Source organism: Lygodium microphyllum, chromosome 2 (genome assembly GCF_053477565.2).
Source record: "Lygodium microphyllum isolate KBCC chromosome 2, Lygodium_microphyllum_v1.1.10, whole genome shotgun sequence".
NCBI lineage: Eukaryota > Viridiplantae > Streptophyta > Polypodiopsida > Schizaeales > Lygodiaceae > Lygodium > Lygodium microphyllum.
In genome coordinates this window covers 96,140,582-96,156,311 of record NC_141136.1, presented here as the reverse complement: position 1 = coordinate 96,156,311, position 15,730 = coordinate 96,140,582, and the positions used below count along the sequence as shown (strand labels likewise).

At 40.8% G+C, this 15,730-nt stretch overlaps 1 protein-coding gene across 2 annotated transcripts in view; it reads left to right on the top strand.

The window, feature by feature from the left end:
• Window positions 1-15,730, top strand: part of LOC148040049 (proline-, glutamic acid/leucine-rich protein) — a 50,199-nt gene that overhangs the window by 24,504 nt on the left and 9,965 nt on the right. For both annotated transcript variants that reach the window (XM_087696473.1, XM_087696479.1), the window contains exon 6: window positions 13,003-13,062. In XM_087696473.1, coding sequence (XP_087552599.1) covers window positions 13,003-13,062 — 60 coding nt within the window. The remainder of the gene's footprint in view (window positions 1-13,002; window positions 13,063-15,730) is intronic.

Genomic DNA, 15,730 nt, shown 5'->3' with positions numbered 1-15,730 from the left:
TGCAGGAAGTGGATTTGTAGCATGCCTGTCACATGGCAGGTTGATTATGAGCAACACAACAGGCAGTTGGTTTCAAGGTCAATAACAGGTGATCATGATGGTTCAAGATGCGTGATCACATGGAAGGTTTGTGTGGTGGGCAGAAGTTGTCTGAACAAAAGCATGTCTGGTTGAATGCATTACGTGTGCCTACTTATTGTGATGGAAGAGGAGTGAAGGCATCATCAACATTGTCTTCTCTTCTCTTGCAGCAAGCGATCAAGATCTGTGCTGATCAAGATCTTCTCATGGCGAGGCTACAGCAAGGTTGGTAGTGTGAGCGTGAGTACAAACGGGTGTGTTCATGGCTGAATGAGACTGAACAAATACTGGTTGTGATGGATCAAGGAGTTCTGTCGAACTGTGTAGAATGCCGAATGGCTCCATAGATATTGGTGTGTACCAAATAGAACATGGGGGCTAGAGCATAGAATGGATGTGCTGTTGGCAGCTGTACCCTGGGGCCTGTACGCATCCATATTATTGCTATAATATACAATTGGAGGATTGTTTCCACCTTCACGTTCTCTTATCATTTTCTTGAGTTGTATAATTAGGACTTAGTGTCTTATAGTTTGTATCAAAGCCAACCTGTGATGACTAGGCAAAGAGCGATGGAAGTTGGAGGATTCCAAAAAAATTGTTTATTCTTTAGAGAAGAATAGAGACTGTAGTGCTTTGGCAATAGCTTCTCTTCTTCATAGGTAGATAAATTCTTTTCAAACGATCTTCTCCCATTTTTGAATAGAGGTCATTGACATGGGGAGGCATGTGGATTGAACTCAACACTAGGCTAGTGAATAGCAATAGGGCATCTAGCGTGCATAGAGGATAGGAGCAAGAGCACTTCCCTAACTCCTTCACATGTTTCACCCTCTTTACCAATTTTGGGTTTTTGGGGGGGGGGGGGTTTTGCGATTTGAGTGATACCGAGCATCCTAGTATTGTGAGAATGAGATATGCATGGAAATACTAGTAAACATTGAACACTAAATGAAATGGATAAGGGAATAAAAAACACATGGTTCTCAATGTTTGGAGAAATGGGCCATGAAACCCATATACCAAAGCATGAGATGATGTGGACAATTCACATGGCTAGTGGCTGACTAATAGAGTGCATCGAGTTTCCCCCTCTCCATAGGATACAACTGTGTGATGAGCACACTAGAGAGTGGAAAGGAACACTTGTCTGTAGGCAGTGATGGAGTGCCACCCTATACCAAGCATGTTAATTGTAGGCGGCCAAGAATGTGCAACATTTGGCCATAAACGAAGCTCCTTATAAGTGGAAATGCTTGTTCTAGCTGCCACTAAAAGACACCCTAAGAAATGCTCAATACAAGATCAAATAACGCAAATAACCCTATCTTACATTACGGGTTATAAATACAATAAATTCTCCAACGATGGGGAACAACAAGTACCTAGGAACAACCCCCTACCACAACCATGATCTACTAGAAACTTGTACCATCATACCATATACAAGAGTCATATAGGATCATGGATACCCAAGTAACTAGTGATCAAGCCATCACCAAGGTGCCCCAGAAAGACATTGATTTTGATATCAATCATACCAATTTCTAACCACAGAGAATAGAAATAGCTGAATATTGATGCCTACCACAAATTTGTTCCACAGAAAGCACATTATTTGCCATGGATTCTCTGCCTTTGGCCAAATTGCTAAAGGGGTCTTCTCAGATGAGAACAAACTAGGAGCAAATATCAATCTTTGTCAAACACTCCTATCATGAACTTGAAAGGTGGGTCAAGGACCGCATATGGGAATGTAATGGCACAACTTCTTATTGTATGCAACAACCAATGCATGTTGTGCAAGACCCGATGTATCTAAGTATGGTTGGTTATATGCATAATCCATGCATGGTAGCATTGGCATGGTGCCTGGGCCACAAAGTGGCATGTATGGTAATGCATTTGCACCCCCTGGTGCTTTTGGCGCTCAAGGAATGAGTGCTGGTCGTGCAGATGCTTTATGTGGTGCTGATTATATGTGCTTTTGGGGCTCAAGGAATGAGTGTTGGTTGTGCAAATGCTTCATATGGTTCTGATTATATGGCATGCTTATTTTGGCAGCATGTTCCTAAGTATTACGGCATGCCAAAGTTGATCATCAATGATCAAGATCATGGGATGATCAGTTTGTTTTGGAAGGGATTGCTTGAAAATATGGATATCTTCCACATCCTCAAATCGAGCTTCGCTAGTGAAACTATGCATTGTATTATTGCATGCAAACTCTACCAAGGGCAATATTGCTCCCACTCTAGTTTATACTAAGAAACATAGCATCTCAAAAGATCAACCATTGTATAATTTGCCTCTTTTGATCGCGACCATTTGTTTGCGGATGGAAGGACAAAGAAAATTTCAGCCGGATGCAACCTATGCAAAGGTTAAGTATACTCTTCAAAGGTCTCTAGAGAAGCAAAAGAAGGCATTTGATGGCCATAGTTGTGCTTTGTAGTTTGTAGAGAGTGATTATATGTTGTGTTTTGAAAAGACAAGGTTGAAAAAGATGAAAGGTAAACAGAGGTTGTATCCAAAATTGAGTATGAGATCTGGGCTCTTCAAGGTGTTGGAGAGGATCAACGATGTTGCTTATAGGCTGAAATTGCCTCCACATTGGCTGATACACAATGCCTTTCATGTAAGCTCATTGAGATCTTTTCATGGTGATGGGCTTGAGGATGTATTTGGTGAAATTCAACTAGAGGTTGAGGAGTTGGATGAAATTTTGATATCTGTGTAGATTTTGGCACATAAAGAGAGAAAGATGAGAGGTAAAGTTTTCGAAAGGTATTTGGTAAAGTTTCAGAACTATTCACCAATGGATGCTAAGTGGATGAAAGAGAATGACTTGACAAACCATCCTTGGTTGTTGCAGCTTTATCTCAAGGCTTTTCAGTTAGAGCCACGTCGGGCTCAGTCAGGTTCAACAGAGCAAGGGTCCAGAGCATTGCCTGATGCTCAAGGGGGAGGTAGCACTTTCACTCCTCTAGTGATGGACCAACTCTCGTGTATAGTGGATGTGGGATGCATTTAGTGTGCATCGAGGGTACTATGTTGACAGTATGTCTGTGGGTTTCATTGTAGCTCTAAAACTATACATTTGCATCAGTATGCATCGGTTTGTATTAGTGTATGATCATTAGAGTATGGTCATTAGTCTATGATCATTAGAGATTGATTATCAAGTGTTGGCTTTCAATGGATGATTATCAATTTTCAATGGTATTCAACTGGTTCTAGGGACAAACAATTGAGATATGCTAATGAGAAATGCATTCTATGGGTTCTTGGTAGCAGTTTTAGATTCTTTACGAATCCTTTTTATGGTTTATGCTAGTTGAAAATTTTCAGCAAGTGTTTGGCATTGGCATGGCATGGTTAAGCAACAGTGGCTAATGTTGTTTTCACGATGATGTCTTTTGGGGAATTCCAGTATAGTTTGCTTTGTTTTGGTACATTGCAGTTGCTGGGAATAAAGGCCCTCGTGCCTTTTAATGTGCTCGGGTATGAACACACCCTTAGCACTTGTACTTACACATATATATCTATCTAAAAACCTAAAGAGATACACTCGTCATTGTACCCACAAATCGTGCACACTCTCTACTCTGCTCTCTCTCACTCTCTCTGTCTCTTCGCACGTAACGAACATCGACTGTCTTGATCTTCGTGCCTCCCGGTCACCTCAAATTGGTATCAGAGCAGACAAGAGACAACTCAGGTGTTGTAGGAGTCCCAGGTGGACTCGACGAGCAAGAGTTGTCATAGGTGAGCAGGAGTTGTAACAAGCTCGCATGTCGAGCATGCTTTCCGGAGTTGGCACCAGTCGTCAGTAGGCAGTCAGGTGCGAGTAGGAGTCACTGATGGGCAACAATTGGCAGACTTAACGGGCTGCAGGCAAACGCAGCTTGCCTGACACGGGACCAGTCGACAAGCAGGCGTGTCCAGTAGGTGATAGCTCATAGGTGGCAGACAACGTGTAGCTGCGTGACGGGTCAGGCAGTAGATGTGTTGCCAGTCAGACAGGGTACGGCAGGCAACAGGACTGCGTGGCGGGCAATAGGGCTACAATGAACGGGCGACCAGGCGACCGGATTGGAGGTGAGCTGCATGACGCTGACGACACCCGTGGCGGCATGGTCGAGCGGGTCAACAGGCCCCGTCATAATTTTCTTTCAAAATCAATTTTTCTTGAAACTCCCTTTGCCTCCTCTTCGCGTTACCGGGGGTTCACACCTACAAGCACAGAGTGCAAATCTGTGTCTTGAAATTTGGGGGTTTCCCCAAATTTCCCCTTCCCATTACCGGGTGTTTACACCTACAAGCTCAGAGTGCAAATCTGTGTCTTGAAATTTGGGGGTTTTCCCAAATTTGTGCTTGATACACATTGCAGTGTTCTCTGGACTAGATATTGCAGACATTGAATGCGCAGGTCTCCAAACTTTTTTGGGGATTCTCAAATGCAAGTGAGATTTTTTCTTTGATGAGTCAATTTCACTGAAATCTGCGCAATCTTGGCCCGAAAATTTAGGGCTTTTCCCGGATTTGGGGTTTGCCTGCTTCTTCTACAATAGGATATTATAACACTGTTTTTGCCAGATTGCAAAGTTATATGCTCCTTCAAGCTTCTTAATGTGCATGAGATGATTGCTGTCACTATTGCCAGCCACGATTTTCAGCCCAAATGTGACCAAAAAATTCAGCAAATGCAGATCCAACCTGTCACACAAGTGACCAAGGTACAAACAAGTACCAACCAACAATAATTAACCACAATGCAGAAATTTCAGATTTACAAATAAATTTTTAGAAGCACTAAACCTTGTGCTACAGTACTCCACAACTGATTACAACTGCTCCAAGGAAAATACATCACATTACATGAGAAGTCCCAAATTTTAGCTGCAATTTCTGTTGTACATGCACCCACGGGCACAAAATTTGACACGCACGGTCAAAAGCCCCAAAGTTTTTGTGCTCAAAGCATCAACCATACATCTGCACTGTCTCTAACATGCATAGAATAGGCTAATTTTGCCAAAATAGAGCAATTTCAGCAAAACCCCCAAATTTTTCCGAGTGCTAGATGTCCAAATTGCATGGAATTAAACCCGCATGTACATAAAATGACCAAATGGCGCACAAATTTTACCCAAACAGCAAAAGCCCCAAATTGCACGAGGTCCAATGTGCATCAATGTCAAGAAATTGGGTAAACTTCAGGCCAATTTTTGCATGTACATGAAAAGCCCCAACTGTTGGAGGCAAAATGTCACAAATTCTTCCAATTTTTGAGACAAATATCACTGTTGTGTCATGCTCGCATCAAATCTGGACAAATCCCCAATTTTTTGGCACAAATCTGGCCAAAATTTTGAATTGTGCTTACACGCACGAACACCGATCAGACCAAGGAAAATTCAAGGAGAATTTTGAAGAGAAAAAAAAACGAATTTGTGGTCCTTTGAAAAATGATGTGACGAGGTCCATTGACCTGACGTCACGACCTGTCGCACGCTTGTCCGTAGACCCGTCACGCAGGTCACATGTGCCCATCTGCTGGCCCGTCACGCAGTCGACACTGTCGCCTGTCGGCCGTCGAGTTGCCTGTTGACTGTCGCCTCGCCTGCGAAGCCGTCGCCCATTACCCATGTTGGTCATGTATCGCTTGCTCTCCAACAGCAACTGTCGCTTGCGATTGTTTCTTGCAGCCCACGACTTGCATGGTAGCCTGCAACTGTTTCTTGCAGCATGTGGCCTGAGCTTGCTGGTCGCCACAAACACATCTTTTGCAGCATGCGACCTGTTTCGTCTACCTATCACCTCAGACGTGCCACCTCACGCCCGTTACCTGCTCTAATACCAATTTAAAGGAGCCTGGCAGAGTTGAGAGTGAACGCGACGGATAACACAGATAGAGTATAGAACAGTAGAAAGGAGAGTGAGCATGACACAATGTTCTTGGGTACAATGACGAGTGTACCTCTTTAGGTTTTAGATAGATATATATGAAAGTACAAATGTGCTAAGGGTGTGTTCACACCTGTGCACATATAAAAGGCACGATGGCCCTTTATTCCCAACAGAAATAGAAGAATGAGGAGGGCTCGCTGAATGAACAAATGATCAGATGGATGGATGAAATTAGAGTGAGGGAGGTAGGCTATAAATTGCCAATTGATGCCACAACTGGCACACCAGCTGATCATTGCCCAAAATATGGCTGCCCAGGTCATCTTGCCCATTGTAAGTGTCCATCTTGCAAGAAATGAAATGTAGGTGTGAGACCTACACTTGAAGTGTCTTGGATAGATAAAATGACAGAGAAATACAATGTTAGATCTCTGAATGTCCTCTAATTCAGATTGAAGCTAATAGGTGGAGAGTCGAAGCGGAAGCAGATAGAGAGAGAGAGTTGTGAGCAGAGTGTTTGACAGTGATAGAGTGAGAGTGAGTCGTCGGATAGGTGTGTACCAATGTGGTACATACAGAATAAAAGAACGTATTTATACTTGGGGTACGGTACACTGACACCTGTTAGGGTGGGTTCACATGATATATACACGGGAGAGTGCGTAAAGTGCCTTTACACCCAACAACCTCCCACTTAAAGGTCCTAAGCGAATCTTTAACCAACTCCCACAAGTCTAATGCAATGCTCATATGGAGCCTTTGCAAGACTTTTAGTGAGCACATCTACAGGGTTATCCTGTGATTTGATCTTAGTCAGGGTGGCTAGACCATCATCGAGAACCTATTTGATAAAATGATACCGAACATCAATATGTTTGGTACATGCATGAAACATGGCATTCTTAGCCAAGCATACAACGCTTTGGCTATCACATCTAGGTACAAGTGTTTTGGTGGGGGGCCCAAAATCCTTGACCAAATGACCAACCCAAACTGTTTCTTTTGAAGCCTCAGTGGTTGAAATATATTCAGCTTCAGTGGTAGAGAGTGCTACTATTTTTTTGAATCTAGAGCACCAAGAAACCGCCCCACCTGTCAAGGTAAAGATATACCCACTAGTAGATTTGCGAGTATCCAAGTCACCTGCCATGTTTGCATCACAATACCCCTGCAGATCCAACGTACCCTTGCCATAGCAAATACATTTTCTTTGTGTGCCCTTAAGGTACCGTAAGATACATTTCACTGCTTCCCAATGTGCTTTGCGAGGATTTGACATGAATCTACTTACAACTCCCACTGCATAAGCAATGTCAAGTCTAGTAGCAACCATAGTATACATGAGTAAACCACAAGCTGAAGCATAAGGAACACCCTTCATGGTACTGGCTGCCTTGTCATCTTTTGGGCAATCTGCTTTGCTAAGCATAAGATAGGGTGGAAAAAGGTACACCAAGAGGCTTAACATCAGACAGAAAAACGATCAAGTACTTTGCTGATGTACTTTTCTTGTGAGAGAAATAAGAGTTATTGCTCTCTATTGCGTGTGACACGCATGCCCAAAATATGAACAGCTGCACCCAAATCCTTTATAGAAAATGCTGAATTTAGCTATCTTTTCAATGTATTAATTTGGCTTTTATGCTTACTAGCAATAAGCATATCATCCACATAAAGCACAAGTATAATAAGGCTTTCATCATTAGCCTTCTTAATATATAAGTAGTGATCTGCACTACTCCCTTTAAAACCATGTGAGAGCATGAAGGCATCAAACTTTTTATACCATTGTCTAGGAACCTGTTTCAAACCAGACAAGCTTCTCATAAGCTTACATACCAAATGCTCCTTTCCATGTATAACAAAGCCTTTGGGCAGTTTCATGTACAACTCTTCTCCCAGATCACCATGCAGAAATGCAGTTTTGACATCCATCTGGTCAAGTTCAAGATCCATAGATGCTATAATGGCAAATAACACTCAAAGAGTGGTCATTTTGACAACAAGAGAAAACACTTCTTGAAAATCAATGCTCTCCTTTTGTGTATAGCCCTTAGCCACAAGTTTGGCTTTGTATTTGGGTTTGCCATCCACACATTTGATTTTATAGACCCATTTGTTAGGAATGGCTTTTCTATCCTTGGGCAATGTAACCAAATCCCAAGTATCATTTTGATACAGTGACTTCATTTCTTCGTGCATAGCTAGTTCCCACTTTTTCTTTAACTCACATGATAAGGCCTCTTTATACGTAAGAGGCTCACCTTCATCTGTGAGCAAAATGCAGTCCAAAGAAGGATCAAAACTTTCTGTAGGTCTTCTGACACGTGTAGACCTTCTTACCCAATGATCTGTGTTATGAAGTAGTGGATCCACATCCAAGGGAATGTGAATGACCTCATTGTTTGGCTGCTAAACTGCATGTTCAGGTTGCTGTAATACAATTTTAGGCTGCTGTAATTCATTTTCAGCACGCTGATTTTGGTGCTCAAGCTGATGTTCAGCCTCTCCTTGCTGCCCATTTTCATCTGGCTCAATAATGATACACTGATTGTCATAATCAGCATCAAAAGGAGCTGAATTTTTAGTGTTTGATGGCTGCTCAAGTAACTGATCATGCTTAAATTTAACTTTCTTTTTGTCTGAGTCATTAGATGTGACATTTTTCAGCAATGTTGACTCATTGAATATCACATCCCGGCTACGTAGCACCCTTTTTATGCTTGGAAGCCAAACTCGATAGCCCATTTCACCTTCATCTCCATAACCCATGAAGATGCCTCTATGAGATTTCATGTCAAGTTTGGTTTTGGTATTAACAGGTACATGTACATAGCATTCGCAGCTAAAGACTCTCAAGTGGTGATATGAAGCAGGTTTGCCAGACCAAACCTTTTCAGGGATGCTACTTTCAAGTGCACGATGTGGAGATCGGTTGCAAATATGCACTACGGTTTTAAGTGCCTCTCCCCAAAACGATTTCGAGAGATTAGCTGTGGACATCATGCACTGAATCTTCTCACATAACGTGCGATTCATTCGCTCAGCCACACCATTAGAAGATGGATTGTAAGGAGCTGTAAGCTCTCGTTTGATCCCAGTGTTATCACAAAACTTATTGAATTCTTTAGATACATACTCTCCCCCATTATCTGTTCTTATGCATTTTAACTTTAGGCCTTTTTGAGTATTAACCAATGCATAAAACCTTTTAAAAGTATCCAATGCCTCACTTTTCTGCTTAAGCAAGTAGACCCATAGCTTCCTAGACTGGTCATCAATGAAAGACACAAAATAACGGAAACTACTATGAGTTTTTATTGGCATGGTGCAAACATCAGAATGGACTAAATCCAGAATATATGCCTTCCTAGAGGCTCCATGAGAGTGGGGACTCTTTATATGTTTACCAAACACAATCATCACAAAAATCAAGCTTTGAGCTTTTCTCTTCAACTCTTCCAAGTGAAGAGAGTGGCTGCAAACCCTTTTGGCTCATATGTCCAAGACGCTTGTGCCATAACTCCATGTGTGATTGTACTTCAGCAACTACAACAAACTTTACAAGAAGTGCCTTGCAGTAGAGATAATACAAAGTCCCCTTTTTACCACCTCTAGTAACTAGCATAGATTCTTTTTGTATTTTCCACATACCACCACCAAAAGCAGTGAAGTAACCTTTGCTGTCTAGTTGCCCAACAAAAAGCAAGCTCTTCTTGATGCCAGGAACATACCTAACATCATGAAGTATCAATTCTTAACCATTTTCTAGAGCCAGGTGTATGGTGTCCATTTCTTCAATATCACATGCATGATTGTTGCCAAGGTAGACTTTTCCAAGATTATCTTCTGCATAAGTAGAAAAACGCTCCAGAGATGGAGTTACATGAAAAGAAGCACCGCTGTCAACAATCCACAATTGTGATAAACCATCATGAGCTGACAACAAGGCATCTGTCACATCTGTTTTAATGATATACATGTCCTCCACTGTCATAGCAAGCGGATTTGAAAATGCATCCAGCAAATAGCATCTTTATCATCTTCTATCTCCTCAATAACAACACTAGATACCACATTTACTTTTTCTATCTCTTTAGGGGTAGAGCTGCTATCCTTATCATTCTTTTTGCCTTTTGCAGTAGCCTAGTTATTACGTTCTTGTTCCTTTTTAAAGTACCTGCAATCGGGATTTTTATGCCCTTTGTGACCACATTGATAACAAGTTACATCTTGCTGTTTTTCCTTGCTTTTGCTGCGATTTTTGTTTTTATTTGCAGCATTATATATTTTTTCACGTCTTGTTCTTACATTGTAGGCTAATCCACAATTTTCCCCACTTGCCTTGCGTCTAATCTCTTCATTCAGAATAGAACCACACATACCATCAAATGTCAAGTTGGGGTTATTGCTCAATGACACAACCAATGCTTCCCATGAATTGGGCAAGGTCATGAGCAAGAAGATAGCCCTCAATTTAGGATCAAAAGCTGGCAAACCTGCATCTTGTAACTGACTCAAAATACTAGTGAAAGCATTTAAATGCTTTGAGGCAGGTTTGGACTCATCAAGCTTCAAGTTGACCAACTTCCGCATGAGATGTACTTAATTGACAGGAGTTGTATTCTCATAAGTAGCCTTAAGCTTTTCCTAAACTACATAGGCAGTATCAAGCCCCTTTATATCAACCAAGTTATCATCTGTGACAGCCATTTTAATGTAAGTAATGGCCCTTTTATTCAATTTAGCCCAATCCTCATTTGACAAAGCAACAGGCTTATGTTCTTCTAAAGCATCATCACAATCCTTTAGAAAGAGTATACCTTGCATACGATCTTTCTGAAGATCAAAACCATTTCCATCAAGTTTACGAATCTCAAAGAGATTCTTTGTGTCAGATGTAGATGCATTTCCAGCCATCTTCAGCAATACACAACTGCAATACAGGGCTGAATGCTTTCAGCCAATAGCAAGGTTTTTGAATTGTAACAGCAAGTACACGCTCTTGTACTTCCAAAGTGTCCAACAAGCAGATGTTTAGCTGCAAATTCCAGTCTCAAGTACTGATTACAGCATGTGCACAAATCAAATCTGATATATTTGCATTAAGGATAGCTTCCACTTCAGTAGTACATCACCAAAATTCCCAAATGCAATGACCCAAATGCTGTATTTACCACTGTTTCATTGCATAATGAGTATTCAGCAATGCATGTACCAAGAGAAGCTGCCCTTTTTCAACGTTTGAAGCATCCAAAACTCTGAAGACTCCCACTCAGCAGTGAATCTGCTGCAAATTTCACTGTCCAGTCTCAAAATGACTCAAAAATACATCACCAATGTGAAAAGCCCCAAAATTTCTGCAGTGAATCTGCTCCAATTGCATAAATACATCATCCCGAGGATGAAGTGCAGGTAATGTTGTAGAAATTTCACGATTTCTGTAGAAGCCCCAAATTTCAGGGTCCAATAGTGCATAGTTTCCAAGAAATTGGCTCACCAAAGTAAATATTTCACTTGCATTTGAGAATCCCCAAAAATTTCTGAGGCCTATGCACCCAATGTTTGCAATTTATGGTCTAGAGGTCATTGCAATATGTGTCAGGCACCAAATTTGGGAAAAGCCCCAAATTTTAAGACACAGATTTGCACACTGTGCTTGTATGTGTGAATCCGGTATAAGGGGAAAAATTAGATGAAGTTAATCAAAGAAAAGTAGGCCGTTGACCTTTTGCCTCTGCCCGTCGTTCGTGCAACCGAAAAGCCATGTGGCCCGTCACGTGGAAGCCTTCCATTCCCGTAACGTAGTGGTCGTCGTGCAGCCCCATTGCACAGTAGCGTCGCCTCCAGCCTTGTCAGGCAGTAACCTTGTGCAGCCAGCCGCCTGTTGATTAGTAACGTCATGCAGCCACCTGTCGATTAGTAACGTCGTGCAATAGCCACCTGTCCATCTGACACTGTCTGACGCTTGTTATGCCTGCACGTTATGCCCGACTAGTCACTTAACTTGATACCTACTCGTCTACTCCTCAATAGCTTGGGTGAGCCATATGGCCTTGATACCAGTTTGCAGAGTCGAAGCAGAAGCAGATAGAAAGAGAGAGAGAGAGCTGTGAGTTGAGAGCAGACACGGTGATCAAGGAGTTCAATGACAGAGAGCTGAAGAGTGTTTTAGAGTGATAGAGTGAGAGTGAGTTGTCGGATAGGTGTGTACCAGTGTGGTACACACAAAGAATAAAAGAATGTATTTATACTTAGGGTATGGTACACTTACACCTGTTAGGGTGGGTTCACATGATATATACACGGGAGAGCTCGTAAAGGGCCTTTACACCCAACAATAGACAGGAGATGACCATAAATGACACACATGACTGCTAATAGTATATGCTATTGAGACTCCAGTATTTACTAGTTATGTGCTGAAGGTTTGGTTGGCACATTTTATTTTTTAACATGTTTGAATTGTCATTTTTGAGGTAGTAGATCAAACTCATCAACACTAAATGAGTGCGAAAGTAGTAGATCAAATAACTAAAATGTTTAAAAATAACGGATTTTCATCAAAGCAAACTTGAATTTCAACCCCTTTTTTTAAATTCGAAAAAATATCAGTAAAGGAGGGTTTTCTATGAACACTCGTTAATTATCAACAATAAATGAAGACAATAAGTAATGGATCAAACTCATCAACACTAAATGAGTGCAAAAGTAGTAGATCAAAGAACTAAAATGTCCAAAAAATAATGGATTTTCATCAAAGCAAACTTGAATTTCAACCCATTTTTTTACATTGAAAAAAATACAGTATGTGCATGTGTTGCATTTTGGGTCTGATTATAGATCCATATGGTTTATTGAACTTTGTCTCTACTTAAACATTCAGTTAGAAACATCACATAAATCTTGAGACAAGATTGCTTTGTATTTGGTTCAAAAGGATGAGCTGATAACAAGGATTATTAAGCTAGCTAAATTAAGCACACAAGCCTCCTTTCTTTTTGGCAGGTGGAAGCAGTTCTTGTTGGAAAGCTATTGGAAGTGGAGATGAATACTTCACTATCACAGGTCGGTTCATGTGGTTACATATTTGATGGTTTTATGTGAAGCTTCTTATGCACTCTTGTGATGCCCAGAGAATTGTGTGGTCGTGTTTTCCATTTGATTTATCTCGAATTTAGAAATAGTATTGCTGCTTGGCTCATGCTGTCAACAAAGACTGCCTTAGTGACTTACAGAAGTTACAATACTTACCAGTAAGGGAATGACAATGTTTCCATTCTGCTGATGATTAGCAGAAGCCCTCAATATGTGGGGAGTTCCATGTAATGTACAGTAAATTAATGAAAATAGCAAATGCAGTTACCACATTAGAGCTCCTGCTACCAACAAAGTACCGCCTTTGTGACTTTCTTGACCAGAAAGGGAAAAGTCTTATTGCTGTCCAAATGGTCCAGAGAGCCCAAAGGCTTGTCAAACAATGAAGTAGCCATGATGATTCAAAGTGGATCTATCTCTGCCTAAGACCCAAAAGATACTACGGAAAGATGATTCTGGAAAATGAATTGTCAGCTGTTGTGATAAGTGATGGAAAAATTTCTGAAGCCCACAGCAAAGACTTATAGTTTCCTCAAGGCAGGCATATGTGGGATAGAGCTATTGGTATTAACCCCGCAAATCGAATCCCTTATATGCTACATGATAGTGACACTTTGTGGTTGAGTGGAAGCTTGCTTTTTAAGATTTTGCTTTAAAGCCACTGCTCACTTGCAGAGTCTGCTATCTAAGGGGAGGAGATCCAGGAATCATTCTGGCTGCTGTGATCTTTGACACATGAATCTTGGATGTGTATTTGGATGCGCTTCTGTAAAACCCATTTCATTTTTCTCATCATTGTATGGATCATTCAGCATCTGTTCAAATGACTGAAGCATGTATTTAACTTGATGCCATATTGGCTGTGTTGTGGGCCTAATTGCCACCTTAGGAAATGAGATTATGCATTCATCTTGTACAAACCCATCTGGCACTGAATGAAGGCCTTTTGGCTGATCATGTGCTTGCTGAGTTTGTGGGTTACCAAAGTCAACAAAATGTTCTCCTCCAAGGAATGCTCTGTTGAAGCAGGGAAGTTCCTATCTGTTAACCTTGACCATGTGGAGTGTGAATGGCAAATAATGGCCTGTGTTCAGTTTTCTGTGTTCCAGTTGGTATGCATGAACGTGCAAGCTTTACATTCCTGTTGCTGTCTGGCCATTCTAGGAATGCTATGCTTGTGATGTTTGCCTGCAGGCTCATTTCCTCATGTTCTCCAGTTCCTAAGGAGGACTACTAGCCATCCCTCATTGTAAGCATGGGGAAGAATGTGAGAATGACAATATTTCGAACTTAACCAACTCGATCAATTATCACCATGAAAATTAGAAGATAGAGAGAGAAAGAGAAAAGAGTCGACACCATATTGAGAGGGGAATTGGCACCTCCTTTTCAGGAATCTATTGAAACAAAACCACAAGCACCAAGTGCTTGAACTGTATAAAAAAGGGTTGAGTTACTGCAATTTTGATAATTAGGGTTTTGAAACCCTAATCTTTGCAAACTCCGGTCAGCAAGTTGATTTTCTTCTTTAGTGTTTGGATTAGATCAAGCTAAGTAGAAAGTGTCTCTTGGATCATGGTTTGTTTCTTCAATTATGAGCATCTGGTTTTACTTTTTGAAACCACTCATTATATGGGCTTTTAGTCAATGTGACTATCTGTGTAAAAGTCTTAGTCATCTGAGTTATCCAGTCAATTTGACCGAGCGACTAAACTTTTAATTTCTCATGGGTATCTCTCGTCAATAACAATTCAAGTATAATTATAGGGCATTTTGGCCATTGGCTACGCTTAAATAGAAAGATGAACATTTAATCATATTTTGAAACACTTAAATAATACAATGTAGCTTTCAAAGTACATGAGCATCAAATTAATTTGGAATCATTGAGCCAATATGTCTTGGTAACAATTGATATACAAAAGGTTTGTTACACTCATTCTCGATGTCGTGATGCTATGGGGACACAGTGCGAAAAAACATGGAATGCATCATCATCCGACTTTCTTATTGATCAAGAGAGTTAATGTGATCTGAGTCTCTAGTACTAGTGTGAGTGGCATGAATGATCAAAAAATACTAGATTTTTAGACAATTTTAGTCTATTTTTTTATATTATTTATTGTAAAAATCGAAAAAAGTTAGAAAAGCTTCTAGATTAGAATGGCATGCAAAAAGCAAGTGGCTTTTTTAGTCAATTATTGAATTTTTCATAAAAAAGAAAGAAGGATGAATCGTACGCGTCGCAATTGCTGTTGATAGGCTGAAAACTGCATTTTGAACTGAAAGAAGAAGAAGAAGAAGTGATCTAGGAGATCCCTAGTTAGGTGTCTTGGGGTTTTATCTCCCTTCGGAAGCCAATGGAGTCATCGGATTTGGGTTTCGAGTAGCAGAGAAGAATCTAATAATTTGATGCACGTTTTTTGTCTACGAAGGAGCTCCAGGAGATCCAATGCTTGAAGATTGCTTTTGAGTAGTGCTAGACAAAGGATTTCAAGTTCTGTCAATACATATTGATTCAATTCATTGTGCTTTGTCTTTGTCGTGTTTATCTCTTGTCTATTCTTTTTTTTCTTTTCCATCTCCTATCTCTTCTTCTTTCCATCTCTGATCCCCGGTGGATACGATCTTTCGACAA